The sequence below is a fragment of the Podarcis cretensis genome (genome assembly GCF_951804945.1).
Source record: "Podarcis cretensis genome assembly, chromosome: 13".
In the NCBI taxonomy this organism is placed as follows: domain Eukaryota; kingdom Metazoa; phylum Chordata; class Lepidosauria; order Squamata; family Lacertidae; genus Podarcis; species Podarcis cretensis.
In genome coordinates this window covers 22463744-22481953 of record NC_137182.1, presented here as the reverse complement: position 1 = coordinate 22481953, position 18210 = coordinate 22463744, and the positions used below count along the sequence as shown (strand labels likewise).

General features: G+C 45.9%; 1 protein-coding gene across 1 annotated transcript; it reads right to left on the bottom strand.

Moving 5' to 3' along the window:
* Window positions 1-478: 478 nt before the first annotated feature.
* Window positions 479-14113, bottom strand: PHB1 (prohibitin 1). The gene is made up of 7 exons (XM_079950038.1): window positions 14007-14113; window positions 12842-12976; window positions 10492-10653; window positions 8132-8274; window positions 6795-6911; window positions 4292-4387; window positions 479-1510 (listed from the first exon to the last, which is right to left on the bottom strand). Exons 2-7 carry the CDS (start codon window positions 12927-12929, stop codon window positions 1298-1300), a joined length of 819 nt encoding a protein of 272 aa, XP_079806164.1. The 5' UTR covers window positions 12930-12976; window positions 14007-14113; the 3' UTR covers window positions 479-1297.
* Between the last annotated feature and the right edge of the window lie 4097 nt (window positions 14114-18210).

Sequence of the window (18210 nt, the reverse complement as noted above, 5' to 3'; positions counted from 1 at the left end):
CATTAATTTGATAGGCATCTTTCCCAGAATCTGATTCGCTATGTTCCAGGCATGTGTCAGTCACACAGTTCAAATGCAGGTCCTGCCCTTTAACATTCAAATGAACACTAAATTCAGTAACTGGGCAGCGGGGGGTGGGTGGGGTAGCAATCCTGGTTTTTTGCTCACCTTAAACACTGGCAGAACCAGCTGTAAGATTTTAGAGGCTTTCCTGGGACTACTTGAGTGCAAGACAGTCAACACGGCACCTTCCAAATGTTGTTGGACTACAACTGCCACCATCCCCAATCACTGACCATCCTGGCTGAGGGTTAATGGGAGTTGTAGTCCCAATCTGCCATCCACACACAACATTTTTTCACTAGATTTTCCTCCCCACCTCTGATGGAAAATGCAAATTGTGAAAAGCAAACACAACCATAAATTTTGGTAACACTGTCAACCTGCTAAATACAAACCACGCAGTTAAGAAGGGTCATTTTATTTGTTCATTTATTGAAGGTTGGTTAGTACAATTTCATATTTTGCAGTTTCACTGTTAAAGTGAACATCTTTCAATTAAAAGAGCTCCAATAACACACCCATGAATGCAGCCTATCAGTGGAATAAGTACCCCTCTTAAAGCTGGGCCTTGAGACATGTGGAATAGATGCTTGCTGCCTGAAAAGTCAGCCTTTTTCTGCACAAGGTCAGATACAAGCTACAGAGAAGAGAGAGAGCTGTCCCCAGGAAATGTAATTCCACATATGGGAATATTATAATCTCAGATCTATACAGAACTGAAACTATATCAGGTGTTTTAGATCTGTGCTGTTGCAGTCTGAAGCATTACTGTAGAACCAGACATTGAACATACGTTAGAAGATAACCAAGAAGAGGAGCTGATATGCTACCTGTATGACACTAGATCTGGCGGGGAAAAAGGTGGGGCAAGAAAAAACACACACCTCTTTTCCATAAACAGCAGCAAACCAAAGTTGGCCTAGTTCTGATTACACAGACCACAGGTTGCTATGGCAAGGTCTTACCAAAACAAAAGGCTTTCCCAGCGGACAAAAACAAACACCCCCCTCCTTTACAACTTTTATTCCAAGCACTGATCTGCTAAAAATTATATTCTAGAGTGGGAAAGGGAGATTGCCTTAATTAGATCGAGGGATTTTAAATCCATTTGATTTCCTGCTATCTGTCAACCCCCAAATGGGGAAATCTCAGTGATTATATACTTTTGACTCATCTGTTAAGTTTCAAGGGAGTAGTAGAAAAAAAAACATGGGGATGGGGAAAGTCAGAACACTCATTGTGGTAGCTGGAGCAACACTGACTGTCCTGAGGGCAGGTAGGTGATGTTGCGGGAGCGCGAGAGTTGGTAAGCGATGTCTTCGGCTGCCTCAAGTTTGCGCAGCTCAATGAGGCCGTCGCCCACTGAAGACAGTGACGTGGCGATGAGCTCAGCTGCCTTCGAATCCCCCTCAGCTGAGATTATAGCGGCTTTCTTCTGCTGCTCTGCCTGTGAAGGGGACGGGGGTGGGGGGGGGAGAGAGAGAGAAGATACAGACAGTGAACTTTGGTCAAAGGTAGTGCTGATAAACAGGTCATGTGCCCCCAATAATAATGAACTCAGGTGGTGCATGCCGACAGAACTGCAACCAAAGACAGGCACCCGAGAAAACGAGAGTAGCAGCAGTTATCTGCAGACTTGCATGCGCAGATACACTCAGTGATGGCTCAGCATGCTCAGTAGACATAGGAGCGTCAGAAAGAGAGACCAGGCTCCAATTGCTGACCTAGGCTAGGCAGCGTCAAGCAAGTCACCATCTTTCACAGCCCAGCCTATTTTACAGGACAGTCAATGAGATAAATGAAAAGGGCCAGTTTAAAGGTAAAGGGGACCCCTGACTATTAGGTCCAGTCATGGCTGACTCTGGGGTTGCGGTGCTCATCTCGCTTTATTGGCCGAGGGAGCCGGCGTACAGCTTCCGGGTCATGTGGCCAGCATAACTAAGCCGCTTCTGGCGAACCAGAGCAGCGCACGGAAACACTGTTTATCTTCCCGTCAGAGCAGTACCTATTTATCTACTTGCACTTTGACGTGCTTTCAAACTGCTAGGTTGGCAGGAGCTGGCACAGAGCAACGGGAGCTCACCCCGTTGCGGGGATTCGAACCACCAACCTTCTGATCAGCAAGTCCTAGGCTCTGTGGTTTAACCCACAGCGCCACCCACGTCTCTGTCAATGAGATAAATGAAAAGGGCCAGTTTAGGTGGCTTCAAAAAAGACAAATTCATCGAGTCTTCCAAGGCTTCAATCCGAGCCCAACTGAGTTCAGTAGGACTTAGTTTTGAGTAAACATGCTTAGGATCGCACTGTAAGTCTGTTACAGTGGCTATGGGTCATGCCAAGTACAAGCAACCTCCAGATTTCAAGAGGCAGTTCCACTCGCTGAGGAGCAAAAACAGGATCATAGAATCATAGAGTTGGAAGAGACCACAAGGGCCATCGAGTCCAACCCCCTGCCAAGCAGGAAACACCTTCAGAGCACTCCTGACATATGGTTGTCAAGCCTCTGCTTAAAGACCTCCAAAGGAGGAGACTCCACCACACTCCTTGGCAGCAAATTCCACTGTCGAACAGCTCTTACTGTCAGGAAGTTCTTCCTAATGTTTAGGTGGAATCTTCTTTCTTGTATTTTTTTTTTTAAATAATTTTTATTAACTGGCCAATCACATCAAATTAAATCACATCATATAAATTCCGAATTACAAAGCCAAATTTTTAAATTTTGTTGGGGGAACCCATACTTCAAGATCCAAAGGGGAATTCAGATCATCTTATTACTGCGTTAATGTCCAGATCAGTCCCAATCAGTCCAAACAAAGTTCATAATTCTATCCAGTTTTATCTTGGTGTTGCCACATCATATCTTGTTCGTATAATTTCTCTTTTTCCTTTACGATCTCTTCTGTTAGTCTCCTTAAGCCGATAGCAAGTGTAATAATCCTGTGTGGATTTCCCGTTCCTCCACTAAGTCCAGATGGTTTCCATATATCTTCTTCGTAGATAACATCACTTTATCCATCGTAAATTTTGGCATTTGTCGCTCTTAAGTCCCACCGAGGAGTTGATTCATGATATGTAAACAACTCTATTTCTCTCTTTTTCCTCCCAGACCCAAGAGCTCCCACAATGCCTCACAAAATGGCGAACGGCATTTTTTCCTGACTGCGTCACTCCAAAACTCTTAGCTTTCCAGCTTCATCTTGAAACATTGCTTTGGATCGAAAGTTTATCTCCACACAGCCTTAAATCCACAGCTTAAGTCCTTAATTTCTGACTCATTAGGGGAGGGGGATTCTTGTTAAATCACATAAAAAGGTAGAGGCAGGTTTTTCCCCCCCTCCCCCCTCAGTCATTACCGTATCTTGACGTTCTTCTCGTATTTTATTGTTGTCTTGTTATCAGAGATCTCTTCTGTCAGCAGTATTTACTCCCCTTTTTCCTTGATGTATGTGCAATTAATCATGTCCAAATTATTTCTTTTAAAGATCATTGCAACCAGCGGCGCGAATCGGGGATGGCGTCGAGGAGTGCCGAAAATCCCACAGGAGGGCTTTGTGCCTAGTGCCCCCACCCCCACAAATTCGGGGGTGGTATAGGGCACAGCAGGAAAGGGCCGTCCCCCCCCATAATCCTGGGGGGGGGTTTAAGGAGGCTAATTACCCCCATCATAGCCTCCAAATTACCTCGTGTGGGTCGGAGACATGTTATTGTCAGCCATCTTCCGATGCGCCACCTAGTGGCCCCCCGGAATCTTCTTTCTTGTAGTTTGGATCCATTGCTCCGTGTCCGCTTCTCTGGAGCAGCAGAAAACAACCTTTCTCCCTGGCTGTTGCTTTCTTCTCCTGCTTGTAGGTTTCCCAGAGAACATCTGGCTGGTACTGCAGAAAATAGGATGCCTCTGGTCTGATCCCAGAGGATTCTGATGTCTCTTATGCAGGGTGGGGAACCTGTGGCCCTCCAAATCCTTTTTTCACTCCCAACTCTCATCAGCTCCAGACAATGGCCAGGCTTGATGGCATTTGTAGTCCAACAACATCTGGAGGGCCACAGATTCCTCAAAGCTGCTCTAAAGCATTTGCAGCACAAGAAACAGTGCATTGGAAGGGATGGGTTCTGCAGAACATGAAGCAAGTGGAACACTGAATGAGGTGAAAAAACCCCACCTCGGTTGTTGCATTGGCAAGAAACAACGACAGATGTTGAGGCCAGCTGGCAAGCTCAACGTCCTCACCTTTTCCACGATGAATCTGGCTCGCTCTGCTTCTTGCTGTGCGACTTGCTTCATTTCTACTGCCTCCGTGAACTCCTTTCCGAATGTCAGATGTGTCTAAGAGGGAAGAATAAACGCACGTGCTCAAAAAAACATTTCTTTATTGTCTTACTTCCAGATTCCCAGGGCAGGAGATGTACAAGAGGACAGAGGCTTAATTGAAACATAATATAACACAAAGTAATTACAAAGACGGCCAAGGGATTATAGAAATTAAAAATGACTGGGTAAATAAAAATATGCCTTAACCCGGTGCTGAAAAGATGGTAAAGTAGGCACCAAATCTGGAGAAACATGATCAGTCCCAAAAGGAGGTAAGGTCCACAGCTTATATGCAGGTTTCATTTAAGCACCACTGGCTTAACATGTGTACTGCATTGGCTGCTGGTTTTTTTAATTGATTAGGTTAGCAACATCTACAGACTTGGTACTTTACAAACAGGTTTGACAGGTCTCTGCTGCCCCAAAGGACTTACAGTCTAGAAAAGAATGAAAAAAACACAGAGGCAAACAACATAAGGAAAACAACAGAGGAAGGTGGGGTGATGAAGGGGGGTAGGGAAGTAAATTAGGGGAAGAATATGTGATTATTTCAGTTCTATGCACTTTCAGTTAGCTATATTAGGGTACTGGGATTAGGAGGCTGTTCCAAAGTAGGAATGGGCAATCTAGGTGTTGCTGGACCCATCAACTTCATCAGCCTTATCAATGACTGCGATGCAAAGCCAAAACTCAAAATTCAGTTCAATCGAGCATTTTTTCCTGTTGGATTCTGTGTGTGTTTCTCCCTGCTCTACTTGCTATAGGATGTTGCATGTTGTTTAAGCAATCTTGTTAAATTTATAGTATTGAAATACGGGGGTGGGGGTTTGTATGTTGTTATATTTTTGTTTTGCTGTGCTATTATGAAATTTGTTACTTCTTTTTTTTGCTTTGCAAAAAACTGATTTTTTTTGCATTTGTTAGACAGCACACCTGTTTCTTTGTTGTAAGTGGTTTTGAGCATTATATTTTAGTGGGAAAGTGGCATACAAATAAAATAAAAATTTATTGAAAAGCTCTTCAGTACGTTATTCACAACTTTTCCCTCTTCTCCTTTTCTTGGAATCATAGGACTACCGCATCTCTGTTATTGGTGGCTAGCTGAGTTCTTGCATTCTTACAGACAAACAGCACTGCAAAGCCAGAGAAATAGAGTATACCATATTCTAGAACAGAGCTTTCCAAACTTTTCATGTTGGTGGCACACTTTTTAGACATGCATCGTTTCGTGACATAGTAATTCAGTTTTACTAGCAAACAAGAGGTTAAACCTTTCCAGCCCCAGGAGGAGCATAGGGTGCATTCGCGTGACACACCTACACACCGCAGCTGACACACCAATGTGTTGCGACACAGTTTTGAAAGCTCTGTTCTAGAATCTAGACTTCTAAGAACTACTGGTGAAATGTTGGCCTTCCTCCACATTGCTGGAAGCAGAGATGGAAAACACACACACACACACACACACACACCCTGGCTCTCAATTGTCAAGGTTCCTAAGCATTTGGTGGTAACAGCTTTGGAGTTCTGACAGAGACGCCACCGAGGGGTTTGAGAATTTTGTGTTGCTTTTGTTGGAACCTCGATAGCCTCCCAAACCTCTCACTGCATCCAGCCCCCAAGCTTCCTCACTTCTCCCAATTGTACTTTGAGCATCCCTTTGATGGGGAACCCGTGACCTGTCAGATAGTTAAGACTCCTACTCCCATCAGCCCCTAGCAACACTACAAATGGTTGGGTATGATGGGAATTGCAGTCCAACAACATCTGAAGGCTGATAGGCCCACTTTAAGGATCAAAACACAACCTCAGCCTGAATTATGCAAACCGGCTGCAGTAGCTGACCAAATTCGCAATCAAGACCTTACTATTGGTTTGCGGTATTGGAAGGGCAAACCATGGCCTTAAGGTTTGCATGTCCGGCAGGTGAAAAACAAAATCACTAACCTATTTAACTCTGGAGAAAATAAGACACAAACCTAACAGCTTCTGAATAAACACATATTTTTTACAGCAGTAAATATTCCCCCGATCCAAATCTTCTGCTTGCTCTACCCTGAACGTTTTATCACTGCAGATTTTGTGGTGCAGAGAATGGAATTTGAAGGGTCCAGTCCCTAAAGAGTGGGAAACCTGTGATCCTCCAGAACAGGCATAGGCAAACTCGGCCCTCCAGATGTTTTGGGACTACAACTCCCATCATCCCTGGCCACTGGTCCTGTTAGCTAGGGATGATGGGAGTTGTAGTCCCAAAACATCTAGAGGGCCGAGTTTGCCTATGCCTGCTCCAGAATTTGCTGGAGTACAACCAGGGACTACTGGCCATGCTGGCTGGGGATGATAGGAGCTGGAATTCAGCGAGGTCTAGAGGGCCACAAGCTTCCTTTCCCTGCTGTAAACCAAACTAGAAGGTAGCTCTTACCAAGGAAACGTCATCTAGAATGAGGCCAAAAGTTGCTGCTCTTTCCGTGAGGTCTTCGCTCACTTGCCTGGAAACGAGTTCTCTCTGCGTGATCAACTCGCCAGCATCAAAGCGAGCCTAAAAAGGAGACAAGCAATGATAAATGCGGACGTAAACCAAAGAGCTTTTGTTAAAGCTGCGAGCCCTTGTTAAAACATAACCCTAAGGAGCCTGCAAGGGACGCTGCTGGATGTGGATTGCCAAGTCAGCATCCTCTGATCCAGGCAAATGCATGAACACACCTTCCCTGCTCTTTCCCTCCATTACTCTGAGACATTATCCAATACCACTTTAGTTAAGGTAAAAAAAAAAAAGTAAAAAAAAAGTAAAGGACCCCTGGGTGGTTAAGTCCAGACTCTGGTGTTGCAGTGCTCATCTCGCTTTCAGGCCGAGGGGGCCGGCGTTTATCCACAGACAGCTTTCCGGGTCATGTAGCCAGCATGACTAAACAGCTTCTGGCTCAACGTGACACCCTGAGGGAAGCCAGAGCGCACGGAAACACCGTTTACTTTCCCGCCACAGTGGTACCTATTGATCTACTTGCACTGGCATGCTTTCGAACTGCTAGGTTGGCAGGAGCTGGGACAGCGCAATGGGAGCTCACTCTGCCACAGGGATTTGAACCACTGACCTTCTGATAGGCAAGCCCAAGAGACTCAGCGGTTTAGACCGCAGCGCCACCCGCATCCCTTTACCACTTTAGTTAGCACTGAGCTAGACATGACACTGTTTATGCTATTGAAAATTATTAAAAAGAAAAGCAGTGGGAAGAGGTGATCTAGATCAGAACTGTAGCAGTGGCACAGGGTAAAAGCCCCTCTGCCCACATCAGGGTCTGGATCAGGCCAGCCACACCTACCATTTATTATTTTAATTATTATTATTAGAATTTATATACTGCCTATAGCTGGGCAGTTTAACCCTCTCACATCTAGCTTGGCCCTTGGTTAGTATTCAAAAGGATCAATCCTAATAGAAAACTCTGTGACCCAAGGTGTGCTGCTGGTCTCCATGTACCCCTTAAGATCTCTCCTTTGGCTTTGTACTACAACTGCTCCCCTTTTCCTTCCTTCAGAGGATGAGAAAAGAGGAATGCAAGGCCCAAAGATAGGGGAGGGGCAGCTGAAGCCCTCCAGCTGTTGTGGGACTCCAACTCCCATAAGCCCCTGCCAGCATAATCAACAGTTAAGGATGATGGAAGCTGCAGTCCAAGGTTCCCCACCCCTGCCATTTAGGGCTCCAGTATTAATGGCTTCCAATGAAAAGAGGAATATCACCAGCTGTTCCTTGGCCCTTACCACCACAGATTTGAGGATCTCAGTTGTGATGGAAGGCAGCACCCGCTCATCGTAATCCTCGCCAATTGTGGTGAAAATCCGGGGAAGCTGCATGGTCACCGGCCTAAACAAGATCCTTAGTGTGATGTTCACATTCTGTAGATCTACCGGGGGAGGGAGCAGGGAGAGGGTCAGAGCAGGAACGAGTCTCAGCAAGTGCTAAAGGTTAAAATGTTAAGTTAGATTGGCGGTGGCGACACAAATTCCACCACTACTACTTTAGGGGTTTGCAGGTGGGACCCGCAACATAATGTTGCTGGCATCGAGGATTCCAAACTCCGTCCCCCACTCCCAGTTCTCAGTTCCTGCCCCCTCCCAAAAGCAACAGCTGGTCAGAGTCCAATATCCTGCTCAGAACACTCACTACTCAGTGAGCTCTTGGGAAGAGAGGATTCTAAAGGTTTTATGTACTTCTGCAAACCTTGGGGCTCCCCACAAACTTGCTAATGCCACCCCCACTTTCGATACATAAGCAGCAGCACTGAGATGGCTATGACTGTTGTTGTCGGCATCCGTCCGTCTTAAGAGACAATGGAGCATGCCTCTGGTGGGTAAAGTCGAACAGCTGTGTCAGCAGCACCAAAGTGAGCTCCCTGGTGTACAAGCCAGGGCATTGCGTACAGAGTTCCTGGGCTGCCCAGACGCCTCGCTGATGTGGTCCAAAGGAAAGCAGAACAATATGTTTGGCACCAGCTTGGCTGCAGTTTCTGCCGGAAGGAGCATTACAAGGTGCCATTCAACCATCTTAAAGGTAAAGGTAAAGGTAACCCTGCCCGTACGGGCCAGTCTTGACAGACTCTGGGGTTGTGCGCCCATCTCACTTAAGAGGCCAGGGGCCAGCGCTGTCCGGAGACACTTCCGGGTCACGTGGCCAGCGTGACATCGCTGCTCTGGCCAGAGCCAGAGCCAGAGCCAGAGCCGCACACGGAAACGCCGTTTACCTTCCCGCTGGTAAGCGGTCCCTATTTATCTACTTGCACCCGGAGGTGCTTTCGAACTGCTAGGTTGGCAGGCGCTGGGACCGAGCAGCGGGAGCGCACCCCGCCGCAGGGATTCGAACCGCCGACCTTTCGATCGGCAAGCCCTAGGCGCTGAGGCTTTAACCCACAGCGCCACCTGCGTCCCTTCAACCATCTTAGGGACTCCAAATTTGTATAGGGTTTACTCCTTAGGCTTTTTTTTCTCCTGAAGATGTCCCTCAAAGGCAGCGGTGGTTTAAGATCAAAGTTTTCCTTTTCCTAGATGGGCTGCCCACCCAGGTTGATATGCCCCATCTGTCCCTCACTTCCTTCTACAGCATGTGCAGAAACTCCCTTCTTGATTGTTGGATCCACTACAGTGGTACCCCAGGTTACATACGCTTCAGGTTACAGACTCCGCTAACCCAGAAATAGTGCTTCAGGTTAAGAACTTTGCTTCAGGATGAGAACAGAAATCGTGCTCCGGCGGCACGGCAGCAGCAGGAGGCCCCATTAGCTAAAGTGGTGCTTTAGGTTAAGAACAGTTTCAGGTTAAGAACAGACCTCCGGAACGAATTAAGTACTTGAGGTACCACTGTATTGGTTTTGTTCACTCAATCTGCCGGAGCTTGTCTTCGCATGCAGGGGAAGTGCCTAGCTCCCCAAGGGTTTGAGACCCACCGACCACCCTCACCTGGTTCAGCTAGCCAGTCAAAGCCATTCTCGGGGTGTGGCTGCTATTGCATGTTGGGATCTTCTAGGAGTCCTGGGTGAGAGCTGGGTGCAAGGAGGGGACCAAAGGTCGACAAACCACCCCAGGAGGAATATGACATGTCCCCTACCAGAGGAAAAGGTAAAGGGACTCCTGACCATTAGGTCTAGTCGTGGGCGACTTGGGGGTTGCGGCGCTCATCTCGCTTTACTGGCCGAGGGAGCTGGCATACAGCTTCCGGGTCATGTGGCCAGCATGACTAAGCTGCTTCTGGCGAACCAGAGCGGCGCACGGAAACGCCGTTTACCTTCCTGCCGGAGCGGTACCTATTTATTTACTTGCACTCTGACGTGCTTTTGAACTGCTAGGTTGGCAGAAGCTCCCACCAGAGGTAATACCCCTCCTCTTCCACACACCCCTTGCTATGACTACATGCAACATTATGAAAAAGGACACATTCAAATGGATGTGCTTCTTTCTCAATTTTAAAGCAGCCTTTATAGCTGCTGCTAAAAAAATGATGCATTTGGGGGTCAGAAGCTGGTATGTAGTTAGGGCGGCTTGCCTTTGTGTTTAGCTTCCCGTTACCCAGACCCAACTTCCGACTCCCGAGTCCAGAGGATAAAAAACTGCATCCACCCACTGCTCACCTTTGCTGCCAGTGATTACAGGAACGTTACGTGGGCGTGAGCGGCAGTCGAAGATGATCGGCTTCTGCACCCAGGGAATGAGAAAATGGGTCCCTTCTCCCACCACTATGTCCTGGACGCCTCGGAATCGGTCAAAGATGACAGCCCTGTGGCCTGCGTCAACTAGAGAAGAGAGAAACAGCTCAGCAACATTGCACTCAAAACACAAAGAAGAAATATTGAATAATTATGTGACGATCCCAGATTCTAGGTAAACCTGGATCATTTACATGTTCTTCTGGACAACTTTTTTTTTTGGGGGGGGGGCACATGACAAAGATGAGTGGGGCCAGAGGCAAAAGATCAAGAAACGTAAATTTTACATTTGCGCCATCCACACTCCTGAAAAACCATTTTTAAAAACCATTAAGAAAAATCAGTTGAACAGCACATGTTCAAACCCCTGAACACTTACCAATACATCGCCCTATCCCCCATTTATCCTACTCCCTTCATGGACTGGCCTTTCTTTTTCTTCCACCTCACCGCTGCATTCTTAAAGGGACACTGTATTAAAGAATAGAAATGGGCCTGAAGAATGGAAGCCCTTTTCGGATTATTTGAAGAAATTTTACAACATGAAGAATCCGCGAACAGGTTTTGAGTTATGAGCAAAAGAAAGGATTAGAAGCTATTGTGCTAGGAGGAATATGATAAAGAGAGTGCAGATAGGGTGCAGCAAAGGGGGTGAAAAGGAAAACATCATGGAAAACGGGTTGGGAAGTCAAAAATAGAAAAGAAATTTCTTTTTTAAAGATTTTTTAAAAATTTATGTGTACAATTTCAGAAATTTAATAAAAATACACACACAAACATTACAAATGGGCAAACAGGTCCTGCAACAAGTTGTTTTGTGGAGTGCTTGATTTAGAGCAGGGATTTGATTTAAATAAAATTGATGTAAATCACGATTTAAATCACTAGTCTGTAAGACTTGATTTAAATCATTTTTTTTAACAGACTCATTCTTGCTGGTATAATCTTAATATTTACAACCAGATTAAGGTTTCATTTTTGGAATAATAAATTTTCAGAGTAGTCTTTACATTTATGTCAAAAATTACTGACTTGGTTATACTATTAGAAATACATAGACAGATAATTATGAAATTATTGTGAGGTTTAATAAGTTAACTGTTTATATATGGACAAATTTTCTGCTGTACTTTATTGGAAAGAGAAAAATAATCATTAATAACAATTTAAACAATTTATTTAACTAAAACAATAACAATGTAGCATACGTATCCATGCAACAACCTTAGACTGAGTTTTAGCACACATGAAAAACTTAAAACAGATCCTTATTTCCTGATGAATACCCTTTGGACTATAATGTAACTTAAATAGAAAACTATCTTTAGAAAGATTTTTCCTCCAAAAGCATTATATTTTAAAAATCCGATTTAAATAAATAAAAAAAATCAGATCTATTTTTTAAAAAAAATAATTTTCAAAAAAAATCATTGATTTTTATCCACCCTGATTTAGAGTTCCACCAGCCATGCCCCTTTCCAAGGTATGTCATTCCATTCACCAAGCCATCAATGTTCTATGCACATTGAGCACGCTCAGTCCCCAAATATATTTTTGTACTTCTGCAGGCCTTGGCGTTTGTCCAAGCCACCCTTCTTGTGTGTGGAACGTGCCACTTTGGCAATATAAGGGCTGGTGCTCAGAGAACGAGTTTGCCCATAAATAGGACTAAATAAGCACATTCCTCCTTCTCCCCACTACAAAATTACAGAACCAGGTGAAGCCAACAGCACTGCCCTAAGTTGGATGAACTCAACGGCTACCAAAGTGCAAGTGATCTATAAGAAAGATAGGGAATTAGGCTTGTTGCAGCCAAAGCATTTGGGACTGTCTCCTATAGCACCAGTAGACCAGGGGTAGCCAACGTGGTGGTTCCTTTCTAGATCTTTCTGGACTACAACTCCATCAGCCCTGGCCATTCCCTCTGTTGGTTGGGGCTGACGGGAGCCAGAATCCAACAATAACTGGAGGGCACCATTTTAGCTACCACAGCTGTAGACCATATTCAGGAGAAATACCGTATCTGTATATTCACTGCTGTACCTTGTTTTTATTTTCCGCCTGCAGCACCTATAGAGGTGAGGATCCAGACCCTCGTATTTTCTATAAAAATCACTGCTACATAGCCTGTGGGAAAGGATAGGATCCTGTAGACTCCCATCTTATTCCACAGGAAAATCATGAGAGGGTGTGGTTTGTTTTGGGCTGAAGAATTCCAGGTAAACAAAAATAGTCATGCAACAGCTCAGTGTTATGGAAGGAAAGGCCTCCTCACCGTTATAAAGAGCAGAGTTGACGACTCCGCCGGCAACTGCCAGCCCCAGGCCAAGTTTGCCGATTGTCTCAAAGATCTTGGTAGCCATCGGTGTCAGCTCAAATCCACCTCCTGTGTTGCCGGAAAAAGTCACACCTACTTAAACATAAAGGAAAGATGCAGCAGCATTAGACAACTCAGTCAGTGAAACAACTTCCTAAAAGATACCATTGCAGGGCGTTGGACTTGACCACCAGGGTACCTTCCATCTCTCCAATCCTAGGATTCTAAGCCCCCCAGCCCCCCCAGCTTGCAATGCACTCCAAGGCATCTGGAACACAGTTTGAATAGAAGCTTCCTGTGCTTTTTCTACACCCGTCTCTCATCTCAACCCCATATTTCCCCCTTCTCAGGGACCACTGCCTTTCCCAGCCTTGCATTATCTGCCTCCTTCTCCCCCCAACCCCCACCCTCTCTCACCATCACTATATTCTACCGCTGCTTACTTTTTAATTTTACCAATCATGAGAGCTCGGCTGCTGCAGCATGAGACTCCTTAATCTCAGGGTTGTGGGTTCGAGACCAGCGTTGGGCAAAAGGTTCCTGCACAGCAGGGGTTGGAATGAATGAAGCTCTACAATTCTATGACAGATACTGCACATCCTTTTCCTGCTCAAAACCCCAAAAATCTGGAGGGCAGGGGAATCGCCGCCTTCCACTTAACTTTAGGCAAAAGCATTCCTCTTCTCCCAAGCCTAGGAACAACCAAGGGCCTTTTTAACTGTGTTTGTTTGGGTAGGGTGTGTGTGAATTATTATTATTATTATTATTATTATTATTATTATTATTATTATTAAAATTATGCTATATATATTCTTGTTTTCTATTGTAAACCGCCCTGTGATCTTCGGGTGAAGGGCAGTATAGATATAAAATAATAATAATAATAATAATAATAATAATAATATTCTCAGCACCTTTCTCCCTTTCCTACTTTACCTCGTTACTTTATGTCACTAATTAACCTCCGCGCTCTCCCAGCTCCGTTTCCCTATCTTCCCCTCCCCTTCCTCTTCCTTTTCTGCAGCCGCTGGCGTGCAAAGCACCGTTTGCCAACCCTCCCGGGGCTCCGGGGCGCGAAGGGCGCAGCAGCCAAGGCCCTTCGCCTCCCTCGCTCGACTCTCACCTCGCAGCGCAGTGCTGACCTCCGCGTGAATGCCCAGCCGAGCCACCTGGTCCTTGTCGCTCGAGGCATGACGTAAAACCCGCGCGACCGCGGAGCGTCCCGCGATTGGCTCCCGCCTAAAAGGGCGGCGAAGCCTGACGGGATCGGTAGTTCCCCAGCCCACCCGCTGCGCCGTTCGCAGGGCGCTTAACGTCGGGGCCTTCCCTTGGAAGGCGTGAGAACTACAGATCCCGAAGGGCACCGCGGCACCAGCGCCTCCTTCTTTCGCCTTTGGGGCAGCGCAAGGGGATCCTGGGAGTTGTTGTCCGCCGTATTTGGTTCTCGTTCCCACCTGTAAGCACCAAGGGCAGGAGGCAGCGGTGCCAGTGCGGGAGGGGAAACAAGCTCCCAAATATGGAGCTTCTTCGCCACCCCACCCATTGCTGGACACGTGTCATTCTCATATTATTCTCATATTATCATCAGCATTACGTTATCGATATCGATACCGTTATCGTAAATATCGTTATCGTCACCGGCGATATCGATATCGTTTTTTTCTTTTCACTTATCACACTTATCTTTTCATTTATCACCCAATTATGTACTTGCTCAACTTCCCGCCCCATTTTCCACTGTTTTTGAAGTTTCTTCCCCTCTGCTGCTCATTGCATTCCCTTTCTTATACCAACACATCCATACTCTAATTCCTTCTTCTTGATCATAATTCAAATCCTGCTCGCAAGCACATCAAACTATATAATATTTTCTTAAATAGTCTGAAAAGGACTTCCATTCTTCAGAAAAAACCCACACCCAACTATCATCATTATGTTGTTGTTTAGTCGTTTAGTTGTGTCCGACTCTTCGTGACCCCCTTCACCTGAAGATCACAGGTCGGTTCGCAGCATAACAATACAAAAGGAGAACACAAACAAGAACAGAACAGATCCGATAACTACGAAAGATCTGTTGCCTCTGCCCAATGCTGCCTCTACAGCAGCCTTTTGGTGAATAGGAAGACTGCTGGTCTCTCCCCTCCCCTAGCGAGGAAATGGTGGGGGCTGCCCTGTGGGGGCATAGCTGTCAACTTTTCCCTTTTCTTGCAAGGAATCCTATTCGGAATAAGGGAATTTCCCTTAAAAAAAGGGATACATTGACAGCTATGTGTGGGGGTCTCCAGGGGTCTGCAGCCAACCGGCGTGGACTTGAACTAGGGTTAATAGATGGGCAACCTACAAACCCAGGCCGATGCAGCCAATGACGTGGAGCCATTGTAGTACTTTTCTGCTATTAGAAGAGAGCAACCAAACACACCCATGTCATTGTCAATCATTAAAGTTACTGGCAGCCTCCTACCATCTCTGAAGTTGCCACCAGTACTGATGTGGGAAAGGGACCTCCCTTCCCTTTGCTTCGCAGAGGCCCCCTATTACAGTGGTACCTCACGTTAAGAACTTAATTCGTTCCGGAGGTCTGTTCTTAACCTGAAACTGTCCTTAACCTGAAGCACCACTTTAGCTAATGGGGCCTCCTGCTGCCGCCGCGCCACCAGAGCACGATTTGTGTTCTCATCCTGAAGCAAAGTTCTTAACCCAAGGTACTATTTCTGGGTTAGCGGAGTCTGTAACCTGAAGTGTATGTAACCTGAAGTGTATGTAATGCAAGGTACCACTGTACTTCCAAGGAGGTGATGCAATGCAGAATCTTAACTGTAATGCTGTTGTTCCAACAGTAGGTGGCGCTGTTTCCCATAACTTAGTAACAGCGTCTCTTGTATCCATCAGGTTATATTAATACAACTTGAATTCTTAGCAATATGTTTAGGGTAGCTTTCCAGAACCTGGTGCCCTACAGATGTTTGGGAGCCCAACTCCCACCAGCCCTAGCCAGCCAGCACGGCCAATAGTCAGGGATGATGGGAGTTGTCATCTGAAACATCTGGAGGGCACAAGTTTGGGTACGGTCCACGAACACATGGCAAAAGAAAACGCTCTGACGCAGGTGATGTGTTGCAGGTGAAAGGGGCTTCCTTTAAGACAGGCCTGAATCCCAGATTTGGTTTTCAAAGTCAGGGCTCAGCAGCAGTGGAAAATTTCCTGTAGTGATCAAGCAGAAAAGGAACTCTGAGCATGGACAGAATGCCACGGACCTGCCTGTCCAAACAGCCCACAAAGGAAGACGTTGAGCCTCTGACCACATTTCCTTCCCCTTTTGTTCAGCCTGGCGTTCTCCTTGGCTGTTTTCCCCGCTGACTGTGGCATCGAACCCCATTAAAGTACTAACTAAGCAGAATCAGAGCAATAGGTCATTACTTCTTCTTTTTAATCTTCCATTAAAAATGTGGGGAAAAGGCACAAAATTGCCTTTCTTTCCTCCAAGACACTGCTGAGCAAGCAACATTTCTAGGAGCAGAGGTATATTATTGAGCAGAGAGAGAGAGACAGAGGAAATCTGCTGACAATGCATCTTCGGAGGGCATAATACACTCACCTATCCAGAATAAGAATGATTGATTGAGGGCTATCAATGGTGACTGCCTTTCTTTTCACTGGAGTGCTTAGTTTTTCAAAGGAGAGGTGTCTGGGCTCCACATTATTGTTGAACTACAGTGGTGCCTTGGCTCCCAAACACCTTGGTTCCCAAATGCCAAAACCAGGAAGTAAGTGTTCCGGTTTTCAAACGTTTTTCGGGAGTCGAATGTCGTGGTTGTCGGCTATTGTTTCCGGGGGCGCCTGCACCAATCAGAAGCTGCGCCTTGGTTTTCGAACATTTCGGAAGTCAACCGGACTTCTTGGCGCTTCTGTTTTTGCTATTAATTTTGCGTTTTTGTTTTTGAGGCTTTTTCGGTTCATTTGTTTTTGTGACTGTGTGGAACCCAGTTCAGCTACTGATTGACTGCTTGTGTGACTGCAGAAATGGATAAAAGCCCCCCATCCAAACAATGACTATCGTCAGTGCAGGTAAGAAAAATCAATTAATTTTAATTTTTATCATCTACAGTGCTGTCTTATTTATTTTATAGTATTGCTTTTATTTTATGGATCAATGGTCTCGTTATATAGTAAAATGCATGTTAAATTGCTGTTTTAGGAATCGTTTTTAAAAGTCTGGAATGGATGAATCCATTTTTCATTACTTTCTATGGGAAAGCACACCTTGGTTTTGGAACGCTTTGGTTTTGGAACGGATTAAGTTTGAGAACCAAGGTTACCACTGTAAAGTTCCTATTGGCCATCCTGGCAGGATTGACAGGTGCTGGAGACCAACCTCATTCATTCATTTATTTACTTCTGAAATAAATAAAAAATACAACCTATTCCCTCATCCACTGCAGTCTCTTGCTTTTCTAAGCCCGGCTAAACATCTTACAGATCTGACTTTACATTAGCAGGGGTGGGTGGGGATAATCAGAGGAACACAGAATAAAAGAGTCATGTGCTTCCCATCCCTGGTAGCTTGGGGAAGCCTCATGTTTGTGGGGAAGGATGTTCATCACTACATGCAAGAAATATGCAGATTAGCTGGAGCCCTTCTGCTTGGCATATGTTGCCCACCCAAGACATAAGCGAGAGACCTCCTCCATACCATCTTGGCTACATCTTCTTGCAATCGTTTCTCTCCAGTGGCCACCGGGAGGCGCTGTTGTCCTCACCCATCAGTCTTTGTGGGTGAAAAAAATGACCCAAGTTTTGCTGAAGGTCTAGACTTAGCCTGTCGTCCGAGAAGGAAGAAAACATAACCTAAGTATCTTTGTTGTTTAGTCGTGTCCGACTCTTCGTGACCCCATGGACCAGAGTATGCCAGGCACTCCTGTCTTCCACTGCCTCCCGCAGTTTGGTCAAACTCACGCTGATAGCTTCGAGAACACTGTCCAACCATCTCGTCCTCTGTGTTCCCCTTCTCCTTCTTTCCCAACATCAGGGTCTTTTCCAGGGAGTCTTCTCTTCTCATGAGGTGACCAAAGTATTGGAGCCTCAGCTTCAGGATCTGTCCTTCCAGTGAGCACTCAGGGCTGATTTCCTTCAGAATGGATTGGTTTGATCTTCTTGCAGTCCATGGGACTCTCAAGAGTCTCCTCCAGCACCAGAATTCAAAAGCATCAATTCTTCGGATCACTGCCTTGCCGTGGCGAAGGGGCTTGAATAACTCAGAGAAACTATGAGCTATGCCGTGCAGGGCCACCCAAGATGGACAGGTCATAGTGCCCAAACGTGATCCACCT

What these genes read in the sequence shown, in the direction of transcription:
- PHB1 (XM_079950038.1), bottom strand. Translation starts at nt 12,929, where the DNA reads ATGGCTACCAAGATCTTTGAGACAATCGGCAAACTTGGCCTGGGGCTG. An exon ending in AGATCCTCAAATCTGTGGTG is followed by an intron (nt 6,912 to 8,131) that starts GTAAGGGCCAAG and finishes TCTCCTTTTTAG; the next exon opens with GCTCGCTTTGATGCTGGCGA. An exon ending in TTCTAGATGACGTTTCCTTG is followed by an intron (nt 4,388 to 6,794) that starts GTAAGAGCTACC and finishes CTTCCCTCTTAG; the next exon opens with ACACATCTGACATTCGGAAA.